Source organism: Oncorhynchus mykiss, chromosome 20, assembly GCF_057628025.1.
Source record: "Oncorhynchus mykiss isolate SJ-2025 chromosome 20, ASM5762802v1, whole genome shotgun sequence".
Classification (NCBI taxonomy): domain Eukaryota; kingdom Metazoa; phylum Chordata; class Actinopteri; order Salmoniformes; family Salmonidae; genus Oncorhynchus; species Oncorhynchus mykiss.
In genome coordinates, this window is record NC_143041.1 from 8,934,292 (window position 1) to 8,956,078 (window position 21,787).

General features: G+C 43.5%; 1 protein-coding gene across 3 annotated transcripts in view; it reads right to left on the minus strand.

Moving 5' to 3' along the window:
* LOC110499199 (ubiquitin carboxyl-terminal hydrolase 42) overlaps positions 1-21,787 on the minus strand; it is a 34,091-nt gene that overhangs the window by 2,063 nt on the left and 10,241 nt on the right. The window contains exons 2-18 of one of the 3 annotated variants that reach the window (XM_090212121.1): positions 15,490-15,552; positions 13,713-13,971; positions 7,388-7,597; positions 6,659-6,769; positions 6,239-6,338; positions 5,781-5,848; positions 4,640-4,710; positions 4,456-4,538; positions 4,217-4,328; positions 3,936-4,076; positions 3,586-3,686; positions 3,249-3,405; positions 2,542-3,168; positions 2,340-2,416; positions 818-1,954; positions 372-733; positions 148-254 (exon numbers count right to left, since the gene is read on the minus strand). In XM_090212121.1, the coding sequence (XP_090068247.1) occupies positions 187-254; positions 372-733; positions 818-1,954; positions 2,340-2,416; positions 2,542-3,168; positions 3,249-3,405; positions 3,586-3,686; positions 3,936-4,076; positions 4,217-4,328; positions 4,456-4,538; positions 4,640-4,710; positions 5,781-5,848; positions 6,239-6,338; positions 6,659-6,769; positions 7,388-7,597; positions 13,713-13,962 (3,675 nt within the window). In that variant the 5' untranslated portion in view covers positions 13,963-13,971; positions 15,490-15,552 and the 3' untranslated portion in view covers positions 148-186. Of the gene's footprint in view, positions 1-147; positions 255-371; positions 1,955-2,339; positions 2,417-2,541; positions 3,169-3,248; positions 3,406-3,585; positions 3,687-3,935; positions 4,077-4,216; positions 4,329-4,455; positions 4,539-4,639; positions 4,711-5,780; positions 5,849-6,238; positions 6,339-6,658; positions 6,770-7,387; positions 7,598-13,712; positions 13,972-15,489; positions 15,553-21,787 lie in introns of those variants that run through there. The other 2 variants (XM_090212120.1, XM_090212122.1) reach the window with 2 other exon arrangements.

Genomic DNA, 21,787 nt, shown 5'->3' on the forward strand with positions numbered 1-21,787 from the left:
GAGATGTGTTACGTTTGCATACAGACCCATTACAGTATTTAGACAATTAAGAAGATAAGTTGAAACTGGCTACTGTTTCCACACATAAGCACACAGTCAAGCATAGAGATTCTCTGAGTAAGACCGACGTAAAAGTAAGACACTTACTTTGTTCTGTTTCTCTGGTCAAACAGAGAAAATCTAATGTCATTCATTGTACAGTCCATTGGTAGAACATCCGTGGGAGTTTCCATTGGGTCGACTGAAGCCATTACCTACAAGAGAAAAACATATTACGGTCAAGATTATTTAACAGTTACAAACTGAAAAATACTAGTGGACCTGACATATCGAAACCATTGTATGGTTTCTAAAATCAGCTGGTTTCTTACCTGTGTGCCCGTTGAGGTGGTGGTGCGATGCATTGTGAGAGGTGGCTGTTGGCAATATATTGTGAGAGAAGAAGCGGTCTTTGTTGTCGTCGTCATCGGAGCGATGGTGTTTCTCGGGGTAGCTATTGTCAGAGCCATCATCGTCCTGGTAACGTCGCTTCCTGCTCGCCCTCTCCTCGTCACTGCTGCTCGCCCTGCGACTCTCCCGGGGGGCGTTGGGGTCACGGTGCCCCTCGGAACTCTGGGTAGAGCGGGACTTCTCGTCCTCCATGTCAGTGTCGTGCCGCCTCTTCTTCTTCTTCTTGTGTTTGGAGGACCTGCTGCCATCGGCAGCCCTGTCAGAGGAATCCACATCAGAGGTCCTTGAAGAAAGAACACGCAGGTCAGGGTTAAAGTAACTGAATTAATTTCTCTGGCACCTTGTCTATTATTTCTGACTGCCTTACCCATTCTCTCGACGCCTAGCTTTGTCCTTGGACTTCTTCTTCTTGCTCTTCTTGTGTTTCTTGGCCCGACGCTCCTCAACGCTGTCCTCTCTCAGAGGATCGGGTCGTTTCTCCAGAGCTGGTCTGGCTGGGGAGAGGTCTGGGCTAGTGGGGGGCTGACTGGGTTTGGTGTTGGAGCTTAGTGGGGTGGGCAGGGGGGTCTCCTCCTGTGAAGGGTAGTAACCCCTCTTACCATCACCCCTGTCCTTACCTTCACACCTCTCCCCCCTCCACCTGGAGCGTCCGTGAGGCTCCTCTCTATGGGGGAGGCTGTGCTCCCTCCGGTCCCTCTCCCTGTTCTCTCTGGGTCTGTGGTAGTGGTGGTGGCAGCGGTCCCTGTCCCTGGGGTGGTAGGCGTTCCTCTCCCAGCGACGCTCTGACTCCCAGTGTCTGTCCCGGCTGGCCGAGCGATCACGGTACGACCGGTGGTGTTCTCGGTCTCGGTGGTGTTCTCGATCTCTGTGGTCCCGCCGGTGTCGATAGCGGTCTGAGTCACGGTCCCAGTTGCGTTCACGGCTCATGTCACGGTGGTACCCATTCCTTTCTCTGTCTTTATCCCGGTCAGAAGAGTACAGCCGGTCTCCATCCCTATCGCGGTCCGAAGAATATAGTCGGTCTCTCCCCTTATCCCGATCAGAAGAATACATCCGGTCTCTTCCCTCTCTGGAGCTGGGCTTGCCGTCCAGCCGTCCATCCAGCGCTGCTGCTGGGCTGTTCTCAGTCTCCCTGACGTCCTCCCCAGATCTGCTGTGTGGTGCTCCGAGGCCTTTTGTGGTCCCCTGGCCTGGTCCAGAGAGGGGCTGGGAGAAGGCTGGAGAGACTAGGGTTCTGAGGGAGTGGGGGGTGGGCTGGAGGGGTAAGGCCCCAGGGTTGGAGGTGGAGCTGGATTCCCTCATGGTGTCAGTAGGTGGCTTAGCGCCAACATCGGCCAATGAGGATGGCGGGTTAGCAGTGGTTGATGGTGGGTGGTGAGGGAGGGGGTCAGAGTGAGTTTTAGTCCTTTTCTCTGGGGTTGGGGAGAGGTGGCTATCGCTGTCGGCACTGTGGAGGCTCTGAGACGGGTTGTCCTGGCTGGGGATGGCACTATACACCTCTTTGCTGTAGAAAAATACATCAATAGCATTCATGAATTACTGTACATCAAAATGATCATGAGAGAATCTGATAAAACAAAATAGGTAAAACAATCTAATGCTGCGTGCACACAGGTTATTGCTGTATGGTACATCTCACGTAGTCTTCACAATCCATGCACCGCATCACAACAAAAAGTATCATGCTACACATTAGGAACTTTTTGTGTGGTTTACTTCTGGTATTGCACGGCAAACCAACGCATGTGGCATACTGCACGCAGTGCCACGCACCACAACCTAGTCCGGCAGAGGAGTCGCAGCAGTGTGGCTTGCCTCACAATTAAATAAACAGACTTTTGCCGGAACACAGTTTGATGCAACCGGTGTACACGAGGCGATACACTCACCTTGGGCCACTGTGGTGAGACTCCGCCTCATTAGAACTGCTGGGACCCAACCCAGGAGACAGTACATGACCGTTGACCTGCACAACAACACATACACAGATAATACACAGCTGCTTGTGTGTGTGAAGATTCTGCAAATGTAATGTGATGTGTGGATTCAAGTAAAGTATTTAAATATGTGTGCGTGTCTCGACTGAAGTACCTTCTCCGGTTGTTTGATGCCATTAACTTTGTGGTGTCCATTCTGATGTCCGATCTGGCTGAGTTTGGAGGAGCCGTTTGTCCCAGACCCGTTATGGTGCATGGTGGCCTGGCCGTTACTGATGCCGTTGGGCTTGAGGGCCAGCACTCTGGGGACGGGGCCGTAGACAGCCCCTCCCTTCCTCCCGTTAACGTGAGGCTTGGTTGTGCCGTTCTCCAAACCGCTGCCTCCCTCCTGGTCAGACTCCTCCGATGACTCCTGGCCATACGGCACCAGGAATGAGGCTCCATGACCGTTTCCGTTAACGGAGGGTGTACCGTTTATGCAAGGAGCCCGGGGCGCGGACATGTCTGAGGTAGTCTGTGACGAAGAACAGGAGGACGGCTGGGCGTAAGAGGAGGATGATGAGGAGGGGCGGATCTGTTTGCCCTGACCGATGAAGAAGGAGAGCTTCTGACGCTTGGCAGTGTCAGGGATACCTGTAGGACAGCTTAGAGAATGAGAGGAAGAGGAAGAAGAGGAGAGCAGGCCGTAGCTAGTCTTGCCCATGCTGCTGCTCCCACTGCTGGGCTTTGAGCCAGAGGGGAAGTCCCTTAGGGAGCCGTTCCCATTGATGTGAAAGGTGTTCTGGGGGAAAAAAAGACAGTTATTACACGTTGCTTTTGAAAAGAAGATTGTGCAGAGGCTAGTGTGTGTTGAGGCTGTACCTTGGCCATGTGTGGGGGCAGCTGTGGTCCTATGAAGCAAGTGTTGGTGTGTCGTGGTCCAATGTTGACCCGGGGTGTGAGGATGGGGCGGGGGGACGATTGTCCAGGGGGCCGACTCATGTGGTTGTAGTCCCCTCCGTTCTTCAGATCAGGTGACCTGGTGGCAAGAACAGGCAGCACCCATCACAGATGAGAAACTCAACCACTAAAAGGGAAATCCTGCACAGGACTATTGCATCGTCAAGCAGACTTCATTTTAGAAACACACGTAATGCTTCAACGCTCAGATATATTTTTCATCATTCAAACAAAAGGTGAATGGGAGCGAGCTACTCACCTGATATAGAAGAGGACGTACGCCTGCTGGTTGAGGACTGATCTGATGTCACTGACTGATACAGAGGAGTCATTCATCTGGTGCCACTGGCCGTTGCTAGCCTGAGAGAAAGTGGGGGGAGAAGGAGAGAAATTATAGACATGCATCCCACAAACATACAGTACGTCACACGGACACCATAGTAACCATAACCCCCTGTAGAAGACAGATGTAATCAAATATATCAGGCTTACATAGAAGTGGTAAAAGGCTTATTCGCTTGGAGGTTGTAAGCAGTCTCTCTCATTGATTGATTGGAGTGTGTTCGGGAGCAGTCTTAACAGTGGTTTTGCGTCTATGTTGGGGCTTACCTTGACGTAGCAGTAGTAGTGTCCAGCGTGGCAGCTGAAGCCAGAGTGCACCAGGACAGCGTAGAGCACATAGACCTGGGGCTCCCCGTGGGACTGAGACATGAAGGGACGCAGGTCCAGGCACTCAGGATACCTCACGTCCTAAGGGAGAGAGAGCAAGGCCATGTGAGATGATATCTCCCCAATTAAAGATTTCAGTAAAAATGTGACTGGTAAAACAGTTTTTAAAAGAAGTGGTCCATGTTTATGTTTCTGTTACTAATAACGTACTCTGAACTTACCTTAGCGATCTTGCCCCCGTTGTAGTTGGCGAAGCGCTTCAGTGAGATGGTGAGCACATTGGAGCTGCGGTGGATGGTGAATCTCTTAGAGGCTGGAACCATCTTCTTACACCTGCACACACAGTTGGAACGGTTATAAAAACCAATGAAACTAAAAACGCAGTTCACAAGGTTGCAATAACACTGGTTTAGGCAGCACTATGCTGAGACTAACAATAAATGAATACAGATATACTCACTTAGTGCATTTGTAGGCATTCTCTCCATCTAGCTGCTCAGGCTTAACAAACTGCTCCAGTGCTTTGGTGATACTGGGAGCAGTCTGAAAGGTAACACGGGTGACACGTGTCAATGATGTATTCTTAGAAAGAGGTTTGACAGGTTTCCTCACTGTACACCATGAAAAAGGTACTTCACTGTTACCTTTATTTCCAAAGCGACATCCAAATAAGGGTCAAACGTGTCAGAGACTGCTTTGCAGTTTAAACATTTCACTGTAAAAAAAGACAGCATAGACAATTATTAGATAATCGTACCTATTAACAACTATGACAGTCATCTAATCATAATTGCCTCTTCAAAAAGTTCTAATGGTGTCCAGCAGCACACACAGAGAAAGTATATCAATCAAATGTATTTTATAAAGTTTCTTTACAGATACCTGGTCTAATACCGCAAAGAGCAAGCAATGCTTGTATCTGCATCATATATATCACATACACAAAGTACCAGTCCAAAGTTTGGACACAACTACTCATTCAAGGGTTTTTCTTTATTTTTACTATTTTCTACATTGTAGAATAATAATGAAGACATCAAAACTATGAAATAACACATATGGAATCATGTAGTAACCAAAAAAAAGAGTTAAACAAATCAAAATGTATTTTATATTTGATTTCTGAGGCTGGTAACAAAAATTAACTTATCCTCTGCAGCAGAGGTAACTCTGGGTCTTCCTTTCGTGTAGCGGACCTCATGAGAGCCAGTTTCATCATAATGATTGATGGTGTTTGTGATTGCACTTGAAGAAACTTACTTGAAATGTTCCACATTGACTGACCTTCATGTCTTAAAGTAATGATGGACTGTCGTTTCTCTTTGCTTATTTGAGCTGTTCTTGCCATAATATGGACTTGGTATTTTACCAAATAGGGCAATCTTCTGTATGCAACCCCTACCTTGTCACAACATAACTGATTGGCTCAAACGCATTAAGGAAAGAAATTCCACAAATTAACTTTTAACATGGCACACCTGTTAATTGAAATGCATTCCAGGTGACTACCTCATGAAGCTTGTTGAGAGAATGCCAATAGTGTGCAAAGCTATCATCAAGGTAAAGGGTGGCAACTTTGAAGAATCTCAAGTATAAAATACATTTGGACTTTTTTGGTTACTTAATGATTCCATGTGTTTTTTCATAGTTTTGATGTCTTCACTATTATTCTACAATGTAGAAAAGAATAAAAATAAAGAAAAATACTTGAATGAGTAGGTGTGTCCAAACATTTGACTGGTACCGTTTATATCTATTTTTTCAAGAAAGCACTAATAAGCCTACCTCTGGACCTTAGATACCCTCCAAAGACTTGATGGATGAAACTGGTTGCCTGTGTTTGCCTGTCCAATCTGTTGAAAAAGGAAACGTCAAACCAGTAAAGATGCTAATCAGCGACTCCCAATAGCTTCAAGGGAAATTGCTGGCTATGTGTACACACAGGATCATTTAAATCAAGATAGCCTTAATTTAATTTCTCATTGGGACACAATGTCCTAGCCCTTTGAGGAGGAAGACAGCAGAAGAAATAGAGCAAAAGTAATTCCAGAGAGTAGAGGCAACCTGATGGAGGGCAGAATACCCACTCTACATAGGAGGAAGGCTTCCTAAAGTCAGTTAAGGGTCCCTAGTGTATAGGAGATGGTCACTGAAACATGATTTATTAATCATGTCTCACTCTGTGCTGTAAGTGAAATGTGAATGTGGGTCAGATGAGATGTGAGTTTCAGTGTAACACCTACTTGCTTCCGGGCAGGCAGGACTTTTGCATAGCATCCACTGTGTACCGCAGGAACTCATGGGCGTCCTCTTGGCTACCAAAACGGAAATGCTTTGCAATCCCTGCACAGGTGTGACAGAGGTATAGACAGGTGAAGAAGCAACATAATAAATTAGAGACTTTGACACTGTCAGTTTTCCCTCTAAAAATTACAGAATCAACTCTATATTTTCAGGAGGAAAACTAATTTTGCTGACTAGGTTTCCCAGAATTCTACACCTGTGATGCAGTCTCAACTCTCCTTCCATTTTTGTATGGAAAACAATTTTGCTGACAGGTTGGTTAGCTGTAATGGCTTTCAACACGTTTGCACAAAGACTAATTCCTATCCACACTGTGCGAAAGTCTTTCCCCCTCTGATTCCAAAGTAAATACTACTCACGTTTGAGCTCATTGAGGACTCCGATGGGCTTGATGACGTTCCCAGAGTTGGCAAAGACCTGGGTGATGTGATTCTGCATGGTGCACATCATACAGAATCCAGGCTCGTGACCTGAACATCAACACAGAGGCGGTCAATCGGGTAAATAGGCATTAAAGGTCTAATGCAGCCAGTTTGATCTCAATATCAAATAATTTTTGGGGAAAAAATTATTTCAGGGGGGGGGGGGGGGGATCTTACTGTGTTTTCAATTTAAAATGGTTAAAAAAAAGTTTTTTAGCAAAAAGCGATTTCTCAAGGAATAATTTTGCTAGGTCTGTCTGGGAGTGGTCTTAGTGCGTAGGGGAAACTGAAAACTAGCTGTTATTGGCAGAGCGGTTTAGAACTCTTATTGGTCTGTTAACTAATTTACCACCAGGTTATGTCACTAGGCAGGTAAAAACTACATCACACAAAAACAGGCTGAAATTTCAGGCAGTCTTTTCAAACAGAGCATTATCATAATTTCACAGTATTATTCCAAGTGCATAGTGTGGAAATGTATATAAAACACAGGAAAAACTTGACTGCACTGGGCCTTTAAGCAAAGAATCAACATACACTTTGATCAATTTGAAGCGCTCTTCTTTGTCTAAATATTACTTTTGTTTCTCTTTCTAACCTTCTCCTGCTTTGCATTATGAAAATGTAATATAAACAAAAGAGCCCCTGGTTCTATTATCTACATACACGTTTTAGAGTGCTCCCGGGACAGCATGTAGTTACTGAGGGGAGCAGTGTAGGTGAGACACTGCAGAGCCGAGTTGAGGAAGCAGGTATTGCCCAGGTTCTGGAGACCTGATCCGATGCGGTTGACCTGGTTCCACTTCAGGCTGAGCCGCTCGGCCGGGAACAGCACCTTCTGGGGCAAGGCGATGCCGTCCCCACTGGTCAGCACCACTGCGGAGGGGAAAGGGAAACCAACGGTAAAATACATATTACAAATGTCTTCCAGATTGCACAACTGTGTGAAAGCAGCCTCAAAATCACAGATGTCTGTTATTTTCTTGTTGCAATAATGCAATACAGCGTTGCCTGGTAGATAAATCAGTGGGAATACATTTTTTTTACTGCTTCCAACTTGAAGGCACTTTCAAATTGACAATCAATTTCTTTGAATTGAAAGCTAGGCATATTTGATGGATGGGTGGGGACAGCAGAGAGATGCTGTGTTTCTTGTTTAGTGACATAACATGTGGCGCCACAGGATCTATTGTTCAGGGTACATCCGGCTATTTACACCCCTCAAAATCGCAATATGGTTACATAACTGGGCCAGTATAATAGAAACATGTAGGGGAACCGGTTAAGGCAGTCACTTATGGAGAAGAGATCTGGGAAACCACTACTCAACTCAGCACTCCCTGTTTGGAATATAGTCTTGAAAGATTTCATTCATTACAATCGGGCATGAATTACATTTTCAATACTATTTTCCAATGAATTAAGGTCCTTTCCTTCTGTAATTTTATGCATTTGGAGCCCTGCAACCAAAGATACTGGGCAATACCACAGTAATGGAATTACGCTTTGACTCAGTTTTTTTTCAACTTTAAAATGTATGCCAAACCACAAACATTGATTTGAAAGTTTAACAAATGTACAGCTATGAATATAACTACTGTTCACTGAAGGAGGGAACGAGGTATAACATAGTATGGAGAGTCAACGGCCAATCACATTCACCCGAAAAAAAGAAGAAACCACATTCAACGAGCCAATGAATGCCAAGCACGCCCTCGGAAGCCCTGCCGTCCTGGCTATAATACTAGGACTTGCAATCAGTTCCGCTCCTATGCCTGACGGCATAGGGCCAACATATGTTATACCTCGGTTCCTCCTTCAGGGAACAGTAGTTATTTTCACAACTGTATATTCCCTTTCAGTCGGTCACTCAGTATAACATACTATGGGGACTTAGAATCACAAGCCTGCTCAGAAGATACCAAAAACTAGGAGGCCCTCAGCAGCCCAAGCACACACAAGTTCCACAGGCACCAAAAAGGGTTTACAGAAGACACCCTTTTCCCCTAATACTTATCTGAGAAGCCTGAACTGTCAGAGAGCCTCATGAGGCCTGAACTGTCAAGTCTCATATAGGTAACCAAAACCTGCTGTAATTTGGCTATGGATACTGACACGCTGCCACTGCAGCTCAAGTCCATAGACCAAAAAAGGTTCCAAGAACAATACTTACTGTGCAAGCCTGGAAATGTCAGAACGCGTACAACCGCAAGTACAAAACAGAACACCTGTCGTGACTTTGTAAAAGAGCACACGCGCACTGCATAGCATTGACTATAGTCAATGAACCAGGGCAAGCCGAGGCTAAAACCTGTTACTCGCGCGCTGCCAAGGCTCAAAACCACAGATAACGGTGGTAACCTTGCTAATGCGCGCTTTACACACTGCTGCACCCCAAGGCAGCCCAAGTTCCAAACCCACAGGGAATTGTGGTAACTCAGATAAATGCACAACCTGTGCGCTGCCACACTGGGAACAGTTACGTCCAAGCAATAAAACCTCAAAACAGAACACCAACTCGCTGCAGCACAGATATCACCAATCATCATGCCCCTGAACAATGCCCAAGCAGCCGCCACACCACTGGTGGAGTGAGCACGCACACTGCTAGGCAACCCTTGCCCTTCGCTGTAAAGACACTGGAAAGAAAGCGACCTACCCCGAGCTGGATTAGTGAAACAGGCAAAAAGCTGGTCACATCCAAGTGTACAAAACATTAAGGACACCTGTCCTTTCCATGACAGACTGACCAGGTGAAGGCTATGATCCCTTATTGATGTAGCTTGTTAAACCAATTTTGTGGTGTCCAATTGTTATAGTAGCTACTATCTTGTCTCATCGCTACAACTCAAGTACGGGCTCGGGAGAGACGAAGGTTGAAAGTCATGCGTCCTCCGATACACAACCCAACCTAGGCGCACTGCTTCTTAACACAGCGCGCATCCAACCCGGAATCCAGCCGCACCAATGTGTCAGAGGAAACACCGTGCACCTGGCAACCTTGGTTAGCGCGCACTGTGCCCGGCCCGACACAGGAGTCGCTGGTGCGCGATGAGACAAGGACATCCCTACCGACCAAGCCTTCCCTAACCCGGACGACGCTAGGCCAATTGTGTGTCGCCCCACGGACCTCCCGGTCGCGGCCGGTTACGACAGAGCCTGGGCGCGAACCCAGTCTCTGATGGCACAGCTGGCGCTGCAGTACAGCGCCCTTAACCACTGCGCCACCCGGGAGGCCAGATGCGCTGGATAAGAGCGACTCACAGGCGCAATTAGGGTTGAGTGCCATGCTCAAGGGCACATCGACATATTTTTCACCTTGTTGGCTCGATGAGTCGAACCAGCGACCTAGCCCAACACTCTTCACCGCTAGGCTTCCACTTCAAATCAGTGCAGATAAAGGGGAGGCGACAGGTTAACCTCACTAGGGTAGGGGGCAGCATTCAGAATTTTGCATGAAAAGTGTGTCCCTAATAACCTGCCTCAGGCCCAGAAGATAGGATATGCATATAATTAGTGTTTTCTATCCAAATCTACTAAAGTCTCCAAAACTGTTAAAATAATGTCTGAGTATAACAGAACTGATAAGGCAGGGAACACCTGAGGAAAATCCAACCAGGAATTACTATTATTTTGAAAGGCTGTTTTTCTATTGAAAGCCTATCCACCATACAAAGACTTAGGTCCCAGTTCACGAGCTCTATGTCTTCTTCTACATGTGGCCAGTGGAAATTTCCAGACATTTTCAGCCATGCGCCTGATCGGGAACGCGCCTTTCTTGTTTCTCTTTTTCTATTGACGAAGCTTTTGTCCGGTTTAAATATTATTTATGACAAAAACAACCGGAAGGTTGGCATGTTTCTAACCTTTATTGTACTTTTTGTCTGGACTTAGTGCACATGCCTTGAGCATTCGGATTACTGGACAAAACACACAAACAAAAAGGAGGCTTTTTGTCATAAAGAGGGACATTATCGAACATGTATTGTCTAACATGGAGACCTGGAAGTACCACCAGAAGAAGATCAAAGGTAAGTGATAACGTTTAATGTTATTTCTGACTTTTGTGACACTCCTTGGCTGGAAAATGGCTGTATGAGTTTCCGTGGCTAGGTGCTGACCTAACATAATCACAAAGTGTGCTTTCACAGTAAAGCCTTTTTGAAATCTGACACAGCGGTTGCATTAAGGAGAAGTTTCTTTATTCGTATGTTTAACACTTGTATTGTTTATCATTGTTTATGATGAGTATTACATAACGCGCCAATGTAAACTGATATTTTTGGATATCAATATGAACTTTATCGAACAAAACATACATGTATTGTGTAACATGAAGTCCTATGAGTGCCATCTGATGATCAAAGGTTAGTGGTTCATTTAAATCGCTATTTCTGACTTGTGAACCCTCTCCTTGGCTAGAAAATGGCTGTATGGTTTTCTGTGACTTGGTGCTGACCTAACATAATCGCATGGTGTGCTTTCACAGTAAAGCCTTTTTGAAATCAGACACTGTGGTTGGATTTACAATAAGTTTATCTTCAAAATTGTGTATAATACTTGTATGTTTGAGGAATTTTAATTATTGGATTTTTGTTTTGAATTCGGCGCCCTGCAATTTCACTGGCTGTTATTGAGGTGGTACTCTTATACCAGATAGGTTTTAAAATGATTTTTAAGCCTTGAGACAACGATTGTGTATGTGTGCCATTCAGAGGGTAATTAGGCAGGACAAAATATTTAAGTGCCTTTGAAAGGGATATGGTAGTACGGGCCAGGTGCACCGGTTTGTGTCAAGAACTTCAACGCTGCTGGGTTTTTCATGCTCAACAGTTTTCCCGTGTGTATCAAGAATGGTCCACCACCCAAAGGACACCAAGCCAACTTGACAACTGTGGGATATATTGGAGTCAAGATGGGCCAGCATCCCTATGGATCGCATTTGACACCGTGTAGAATCCATGCCCCAATGAATAGAGGATGTTCTGAGGGTAAAGGGGGGGATGCAACTCAATTAGAGGTCGACCGATTATGATTTTTCAATGCCGATACCGATTACTGGGGGACCAAAAAAGCCGATACCGATAAATCGTCCGATTTAAAAAAACGATTTGTAATAATGACAATTACAACAATACTGAATGAACACTTATTTTACCTTAGTATAATACATCAATAAAATCAATTTAGCCTCAAATAAATAATGAAACATGTTCAATTTGGTTTAAATAATGCAAAAACAAAGTGTTGGAGAAGAAAGTAAAAGTGCAATATGTGCTATGTAAGAAAGCTGAAGTTCCTTGCTCAGAACATGAGAACATATGAAAGCTGGTGGTTCCTTTTAACATGAGGCTTCAATATTCCCAGGTAAGAAGTTTTAGGTTGTAGTTATTATAGGAATTATAGGACTATTTCCCTATACCATTTGTATTTCATTAACCTTTGACTATTGGATGTTCTTATAGGCACTTTAGTATTGCCAGTGTAACAGTATAGCTTCCGTCCCTCTCCTCGCTCCTCCCTGGGCTCAAACCAGGAACACAACGACAAAAGCCACCCTCAAAGCTGCGTTACCCATGCAGAGCAAGGGAAACAACCACCCCAAGACTCAGAGCGAGCAACGTTTGAAACGCTATTAGCGCGCGCTAACTAGCCAGCCATTTCACTTCGGTTACACCAGCCTCATCTCGGGAGTTGATAGGCTTGAAGTCATAAACAGAGCAACGCTTGACGCACAACAAAGAACTGCTGGCAAAAAGCACGAAAGTGCTGTTTGAATGAATGTTTACGCACCTGCTTCTGCCTACCACCGCACAGTCAGATACTTGTATGGTCAGTCAGATTATATGCAACGCAGGACACGCTAGATCATATCTAGTAATATCATCAACCATGTGTAGTTAACTAGTGATTATGATTGATTGTTTTTATAAGATAAGTTTAATGCTAGCTAGCAACTTACCTTGGCTTACTGCATTCGCGTAACAGGCAGTCTCCGTGGAGTGCAACGGTCATTATTGCGTTGGACTAGTTAACTGTAAGGTTGCAAGATTGAATCCCCCAAGCTGACAAGGTAAAAATCTGTCGTTCTGCCCCTGAACGAGGCAGTTAATCCACCGTTCCTAGGCCGTCATTGAAAATAAGAATGTGTTCTTAACTGACATGCCTAGTTAAAAATATTTTTTAAAAAGAGGCAAAATCGGTGTCCAAAAATACAGATTTCCGGTTGTTATGAAAACCGGCCCTAATTAAATCGGCCACTCCGATTAATCGGTCGACCTCTAAACTCAATATTAAGAAGGTATTCCTAATGTTTTGTACATGTGCATAAAGCGCGCACTGGATACAGGCCATGCAACCTCTGCAAACACTAAAACAACTTTCCCAGTTTGACAACAGATGCCACTCTGGCGGGAGAAATCAATAGGCGGATATCCCAGCCAATCACAAAACTGGTGGGTAAGTAATACTGTGAAACACTAGCATTCCACTATTAGTGCTATCTCTATATATATATATATATTTATTATGGAAATTTTCTGAAATTACAATGCAACAATTAAAAATCTCATGTGTAGCACCTTTAAAGATGTAATTCTGTTTCCAAAAACCAACAAGGCAATATTTCTTAAACTTACAGAAGGTAAACAATTTAAATTACTAAATACAATTGTTGACATTAGTTTGTCAACATTGTGTTTTGATGGATTTATGATAGAAAACATCTACCAGAAAAACTAAAAGACCCCTTTTCCATCTGTTTATCCAGAAATCAAAGCCTTTACTTATGCCTTTTAAGGTGGAAAATGGTTGAAAGATGCAGCAATGCCTTCATTTCCAAAAAAATATAGACTTGGTCTTCATTTGACACTCAATTTGATATGCTGCTATGAACTTCACATTGGTGCTCATGCGTCCTTTGATGGAAACGCCCCATCCCTATCTGTTAGCGTCAAAATACTTCAGAATTGAGCACATCAACCCTCCTCACCTTGCTCCTTGGGCCTGTCTGCGGTGATGGCAGCACTGCTGCTGTAGACAGTGGCTCCAGGGGTTGGGCCCATGCAGCCCCCGGTCTTCACCCTGGGGGTGTCGGAGGATGAGGGACCCCCCGCCCCCCAGCTGGAGCACCCGCCGTCCATCCCGTTCCCGTCGCCGCCGGGGAAGGTCAGCGATCCGGAGCGCTTGCACCCGACTGACTCGTGGTCAGATTTCTCTGAAGATCTGTCAACTATGGTCATTGTTCATTGCTGTTAGACAAAAACAAATAAATACAGAGGAAGTTAGATAATGCTGTTTCTTTAGATACTACAGCTAACCTATTCTGAGTTGGGAGAACTGTGAAAAAAAATTGGTCTTGAAGACTAGCTCTGTGGCTAGAGGATGAAAGACTTTTACAGAAACAGCCCCTAAACCACCCAAAAGCATCCTATTTCAAACTCACATTATTTCCTGACAATCTAATGGTTCAGTACTACCATCCTACTTGAAGATGCAGATTGTGCCGAATTCACTGCACTATACGGAATTGTATGTTGTCGTATTCTAAGAACCTGCACAGCAACAGCGGATTGTCTGTAATATCATCATGTCACAATGTGACTAACAGGTTTCCAGTGCCTAAATAAATCAACTGATATTGTTAGATATGCCGGGTAGGATTTCAGTGCGTAGGTAGCACCAATCACACAGAGCATCTAACAGGATTGACCCACTAAATTACCAGCAGGTGGTCTGTCTGGTGGTGTAAATGGGTCATAAGTCATGTAGACAACACCACGGCCGTGGGATATAAAAGCAAAAGTAGCCTCTGAGGGAAAAGGAGGAGTTCTGCAGACAGTGGAGTAGCCCCAAAGGCATGCTGTGCTTATGGTTTGCATTGAATTTACATGCGACACAGAGCTCCCTTTAAAGTCAGATTTAGTGATACGTTTACTGACTGCAAGTTTGTTGTAATATTTTATTACAACAAAGTTAACTGCATTTGCTCCAGGGACTAGGGCGAAATCCCAAATGGACTCCTATGCTCCAGTGGAGATCTGAGAAGATTTGACAAGTGCAAACAATATTGAAATAGCTCCACCTTGTCCTGATAGGTTAGGTGGAAGTTTCATCATATTGCAACTAATTAGAACCTTTACAACTACCACAAGTGTATAGGGTGTAGGGACTAGGGGTCAGCGTTTGAGTTGCATCTGGGACACACTGGTATAGCTAGTAGATACATTGACACACAAAACTTTACTAAAATTACACAAAATGATATCACTACACTACCAGTCAGTAGTAGTGATTGATTATGTTATTAGCTAGCTAAAACTGAAGTCAAATGAACAACATTGTAGATAGTAGTAATGACATACAGGAACAATCCCCAAAATGAAACCAGAGACTGAAGAGGAAGCTAGGCATCCCACTCCCTCATTTTTTCTGGTTAGTCAATGAACTAACCAGATCCGGCTGCTATCGTAATGGCACAATATCTTTGGTATTGGTGCCTACGGGAGAGCCACCCCATAAGCATAATTTTTTTCAATTGTAAACGGCCTGAGTAAGACAATTTATCCACCATCTTTCCCTGAAATCAGAAGGGTCCTTGCTATCTGAGATCCTTAGGTGATGTCAGCTGGATGTCCTCATTGACGTGGAAATGTAAAAATGTTACGGGAAGGGTTATGGTAAGACATTCAGACACTAACTACCTTTATCACCTATTGACGATAGCAAAACACACCCGGTCAGAAGACACTAAGAGCCCCAATGCTTACTCTCAACATGCAGCGCTTCGCTTGCGGTATGGTTTTGGAAGCATAAAGGAACATCTTTCAGATCTGCAAGAAATCGTAAAAAGGACAAATCACTATACACCTTGATGGTTCCCACACTGCCATGTTACAGCACTTGTTTTAATGAAAACAGAAGGAAGACAGTCGATTGCCTGAGCTAATTAGATATGTCTCCGAACACCTGTGTGTAAACAGAGACAATTTGCCTCTAAACAGAACATGTAATTGCCAAGGCAGAAGCTACTATTCCTGGGGTGCAAACACATTAAGGCACAAAAAAAACTACAAATTAAACAAAATAATATATCATTACAGCACAAAATGTATAATACCACCATACAACAATTTTAAAATGTGTGTGTGTGTGTGTGTGTATAGAGTGCTAGTATAAGTATGTGTCTCTCTTCAGTGTGCGTTGTTCCATAAGGTGTAGTTTTATGTTGTTTTGTTAATTCGATTTTACTGCTTGCATGAGTTACTTGATGTGGAATAGAGTTCCATGTAGTTATCATGGCTCTGTGTAGTACTGTGCGTTTCCCAGAGTGTGTTCTGGAATTGGGAACTGTGAAGAGACCCCTGGTGGCATGTCTTGTGGGGTATACATGGGTTGCCATCGGACCTGTGTGCTAGTCGTTTGAACAGACAGCTCGGTGCTTTCAACATTTCAATACCTCTCACAAAAGACAAATAGTGATGAAGTCACTCCTCTACTTTAAGCCAAGAGAGATTGATATGCATGTCATTGATGTTAACTCTGTGTACATTAACCATACAGAAATGGTTTGTCGAGTTTAGTATGGAAGAACTTGACTGTTCTGCACAGAGCCCTGACCAAAACCACATCGAACACCTTTGGGATGTATTGGAACAATGACTGTGATCCATGCCTAATTGCCCAACATCAGTGCCCGACCTCACTAATGCTTGTGGCTGAATGGAAGCAAGTCCCCACAGCAATGTTCCAACATCTAGTGTAAAACTGTTATAGTAGCAGATATGGGTCCAATCCCATATTAATGCCCATGATTTTAGAATGAGATGTTTGATGAACAGGTGTTCACATACTTTTGGTCATGTAGTGTATATAATGTTGAGTCACCAGCATAAATAGATACCCAGGCTTTACGCAGTGCCAGATCATTAGAGAATAAAAAATAAAAAACTTCTTATGGCTGCAATCCCGTTAACGGGAGCGATATGACAACAACCAGTGAAAGTACAGGGCGCCAAATTCAAAAGAACAGAAATCGCATAATTAAAATTCCTCAAACATACATGTATCATATCTTTTTCAAGGTAGTCTTGTTGTTAATCCCACCACAGTGTCCGATTTCAAATAGGATTTACGGGGAAAGCACCACAAACGATTATGTTAGGTCACCAACAACTCACAGAAACACACAGCCAATTTTTCCAGCCAAAGAGAGAGAGAGAAAAAAAAAAATCACAGAGAGAGAGAAAATTAAATCACTAACCTTTGATAATCTTCATCAGATGACACTCATAGGACTTAATGTTACACAATACATATATGTTGTGTTTGAAAAAGTTCATATTTATATTTTTAAGATCTGAGTTTACATTGGTGCGTTACATTCACTAGTTCCAAAAACATCCAGTGATTTTGCATAGCCACATGGATTCAACAGAAATACTCATCATAAATGTAGATGATAATACAAGTTATACACATGGAACTATAGATATACCTCTCCTTAATGCAACCGCTGTGTCAGATTTTTAAAAAAACTTTACGGAAAAATAAAAACCATGCAATAACCTGAGACGGCGCTCAGAATAAGTCACATAGCCGCCACTTTGGAGTCAACTATAACCATAAATGACATGCTAAATATTCCCTTACCTTTGATGATCTTCTTCAGAAAGTCTCCCAGGAATCCCAGGTCCACAATAAATGCTTGATTTGTTTGATAATGTCCATTATTTATGTCCAATTAGCTACTTTTGTTAACGCGTTAGGTACACCTATCCAAACGCTGGAGCTGGTCGACAGTTTCTTCTGACAAAAACTTCAAAAAGTTATATTACAGGTCGAAGAAACATTTCAAACTAACTACAGAATCAATCATTAGGATGTTTTTAACATATAGCTTCAATAAAGTTCCAACCGGATAATTCCTTTGTCTCTAGAGGAGGAACAGAATACAGGAAGATATCATGCGGTATGCGCGTGACCTGGAACTGGCACTCTGCCAGTAGTCTGATGCATTCTGTTCTTATTCAGCCCCACATAACAGCAGAAGCCTCATTCAAATTTCTAAAGACGGTTGACATCTAGTGGAAGCTCTAGGAAGTGGATCTTCATTCATATCTAACAGGGATTTCAAAATGGAATGGTTTGAAAATATACCAGCCTCAGATTTCTCACTTCCTGTTAGGATTCCTTCTCAGGTTTTTGCCTGCCATATGAGTTCTGTTATACTCACAGACATCATTCAAACAGTTTTAGAAACTTCAGAGTGTTTTCTATCCAATACTACTACTGCTACTACTAATATGCATATATTAGCAAATGAGAATGAGGAGCAGGCCATTTACTCTGGGCACCTTTCATCCAAGCTACTCAATAGTGGCCCTGCAGCCATAAGAAGTTAAGCAAGGGGCCTAGACAACTGCCCGACTACCTGGATTATGTTGGAGGCTTCCATATAATTTTTTTATTTCACCTTTAACCAACCAGGTAGGCCAGTTGAGAACAAGTTCTCATTTACAACTGCGACCTGGCCGAGATAAAGCAAAGTGACACAAACAGAGTTACACATGGAATAAAAAAAACGTACAGTCAATAACACAATAGAAAAGTCTATATACAGTGTGTGCAAATTAAGTAAGATTAGGGAGGTAAGGCAATAAATAGGTCATAGCGGTAAAGTAATTACAATTTAGCAATTAAACACTGGAGTGATAGATGTGCAGAAGATTAATGTGCAAGTAGGGATACTGGGGTGCAAAGGAGCAAAACAAAAATATGGGTATGAGGTAGTTGGATGGGCTATTTACAGATGGGCTATGTACAGGTGCAAAGATCTGTAAGCTGCTCTGACAACTTATGCTTAAAGTTAGTGAGGGAGATAGGAGTCTCCAGCTTCTGTGATTTTTGCAATTCGTTCCAGTCATTGGCAGCAGAGAACTGGAAGGAAAGGCGGCCAAAGTAGGAATTGGCTTTGGGGGTGACCAGTTTAATATACCTGCTGGAGCGCGTGCTACAGGTGGGTGCTGCTATGTGACCAGTGGGTGCTGCTATGTGACCAGTGAGCTGAGATAAGGCGGGGCTTTACCTAGCAAAGACTTATAGATGACCTGGAGCCAGTGTGCTTGGCGACGAATATGAGCGAGTATATGGGGCTTTGGTGACAAAACGGATGGTACTGTGATAGACCGCATCCAATCTTCTCAGTAGAGTGTTGGAGGCTATTTTGTAAATGACATTACCGAAGTAAAGGATCGGTAGGATAGTCAGTTTCACGAGGGTATGTTTGGCAGCATGAATGAAGGATGCCTTGTTACGAAATAGGAAGCCGATTTTAGATTTAATTTTGGATTGGAGATGCTTAATGAGAGTCTGGAAGGAGAGTTTACAGTCTTACCAAACACCTAGGTATTTGTAGTTGTCCACATATTCTAAGTCAGAACCGTCCAGAATAGTGATGCTAGACAGGCGGGCAGGTGCGGACAGCGATCGGTTGAAGAGCATGCATTTAGTTTTACTGCATTTAAGAGCAGTTGGAGGCCATGGAAGGAGAGTTGTATGGCATTGAAGTTCGTTTGGAGGTTAGTTAACACAGTGTCCAAAGAAGGGCCAGAAGTATACAGAATGGTGTCGTCTGCATAGAGGTGGATCAGAGAATCACCAGCAGCAAAAGCGACATCATTGATGTATACAGAGAAAAGAGTCAGCCTGAGAATTGAACCCTGTGGCACCCCATAGAGACTGCCAGAGGTCCAGACAACAGGCCCTCCGATTTGACACACTGAACTCTGTCTGATAAGTAGTTGGTGAACCAGGCAATGCAGTCATTTGAGAAATTTAGGCTGTTGAGTCTGCCAATAAGAATGTGGTGATTGACAGAGTCGAAAGCCTTGGCCATGTCGATGAATACAGCTTGCACAGTATTGTTTTTTATCAATGGCAGTTATAACTTTTAGGACCTTGAGCGTGGCTGAGGTGCACCCATGACCAGCTCTGAAACCAGATTGCATAGCGGAGAAAGTACGGTGGGATTCGAAATGGTCGGTGATCTGTTTGTTAACTTGGCTTTCGAAGACCTTAGAAAGGCAGGGTAGGATAGATATAGGTCTGTAACAGTTTGGGTTTAGAGTGTCTCCCCCTTTGAAGAAGGGGATGACCGCTGCATCTTTCCTATCTTTGGAGATCTCAGACGATATGAAAGAGGTTGAACAGGCTAGTAATAGGGGTTGCAACAATAATTTTAGAAAGAGAGCGTCCAGATTAGAGGTAGACTTATTAAATCGGAATAGCCGATTAATTAGAGCCGAATTTCAAGTTTTCATAACAATCGAAAATTGGAAATTTTGGACACCGATTTTGCCGATTTTTTTATCTTTTTTAAAAAAAAATTTACACACATTTATTTAATCTTTATTTAACGAGGCAAGTCAGTTAAGAACACATTCTTATTTTCAATGATGGCCTAGGAACGGTGGGTTAACTGCCTTGTTCAGGGGGAGAACAGATTTTTACCTTGTCAGGTCAGGGATTCAATCTTGCAACCTTACGGTTAACTAGTCCAATGCTCTAACCACCTGCCTCACGAGGAGCCGGCCTGTTACGCGAATGCAGTAAGAAGCCAAGGTAAGTTCCTAGTTAGCATTAAACTTAATCACTAGTTATAACTACACATGGTTGATATTACTAGTTTATCTAGCGTGTCCTGCGTTGCATATAATCGATGCAGTGCTCATTCGTGAAAAAGGACTTTCGTTGCTCCAACGTGTACCTAACCATAATCACCAATGCCTTTCTTAAAATCAATACACAGAAGTATATATTTTTAAACCTGCATATTTAGCTAAAAGAAATCCAGGTTAGCAGGCAATATTAACCAGGTGAAATTGCGTCAATTCTCTTGCGTTCATTGCACGCAGAGTCAGGATATACGCAACAGTTTGGGCCGCCTGGCTCATTGCGAACTAATTTGCCAGAATTTTACGTAATTATGACATAACATTGAAGGTTGTGCAATGTAACAGGAATATGTAGACTGATGGATGCCACTCGTTAGATAAAATACGTAACGGTCCCGTATTTCACTGAAAGAATAAACGTCTTGTTTTCGAGGTGAGTTTCCGGATTCTACCATATTAATGACCTAAGGCTCGCATTTGTGTGTGTAATTATGTTATAATTAAGTCTAGGACTTCATAGAGCAGTCTGAGTGATGATAGGCACCAGCAGGCTCATAAGCATTCATTCAAACAGCACTTTCGTGCATTTTGCCAGCAGCTCTGCTGTTTATGACTTCAAGCCTATCAACTCCCGAGATTAAGCCGGTGTAACGATGCGATGTGAAATGGCTAGCTAGTTAGCGGGGTGCGCGCTAATAGCGTTTCAAACGCCACTCGCTCTGAGACTTGGAGTAGTTGTTCCCCTTGCGCTGCATGGGTAGCGCTGCTTCGAGGGTGGCTGTCGTTGTTGTGTTCCTGGTTCGAGCCCAATTAGGAGCAAGGAGAGGTAAGGAAGCTATACTGTTACACTGGCAATACTAAAGTGCCTATAAGAACATTCAATAGTCAAAAGGTATATGAAATACAAATGGTATAGGGAGAAATAGTCCTATAATTCCTATTATAACTACAACCCAAAACTTCTTACCTGGGAATATTGAAGACTCATGTTAAAAGGAACCCCCAGCTTTCATATGTTCTCATGTTCTGAGCAAGGAACTTCAGCTTTCTTACATTGCACATATTGCACTTTTACTTTCTTCTCCAACACTTTGTTTTTGCATTATTTATTTGAGGCTAAAATGATTTTATTGATGTATTGTTTTGTCATTATTACACATACAAATTTTAAAAAAAAAATCGGTATGGGCTTTTTTTTTTGTCCCCCCCAAAAAAACGGTATCGTCGTTGGAAAATCATAATCGGTCGATCGTCTAGCCCAACTGACTTGTAGGGGTCCAGATCTCGCAGCGGTTTCAGAACATCAGCTATCTGGATTTGGGTGAAGGAGAAATGGAGAGGCTTGGGCAAGTTGCTGTGGGGGGGGTGCAGAGCTGTTGACCGGGGTAGGGGT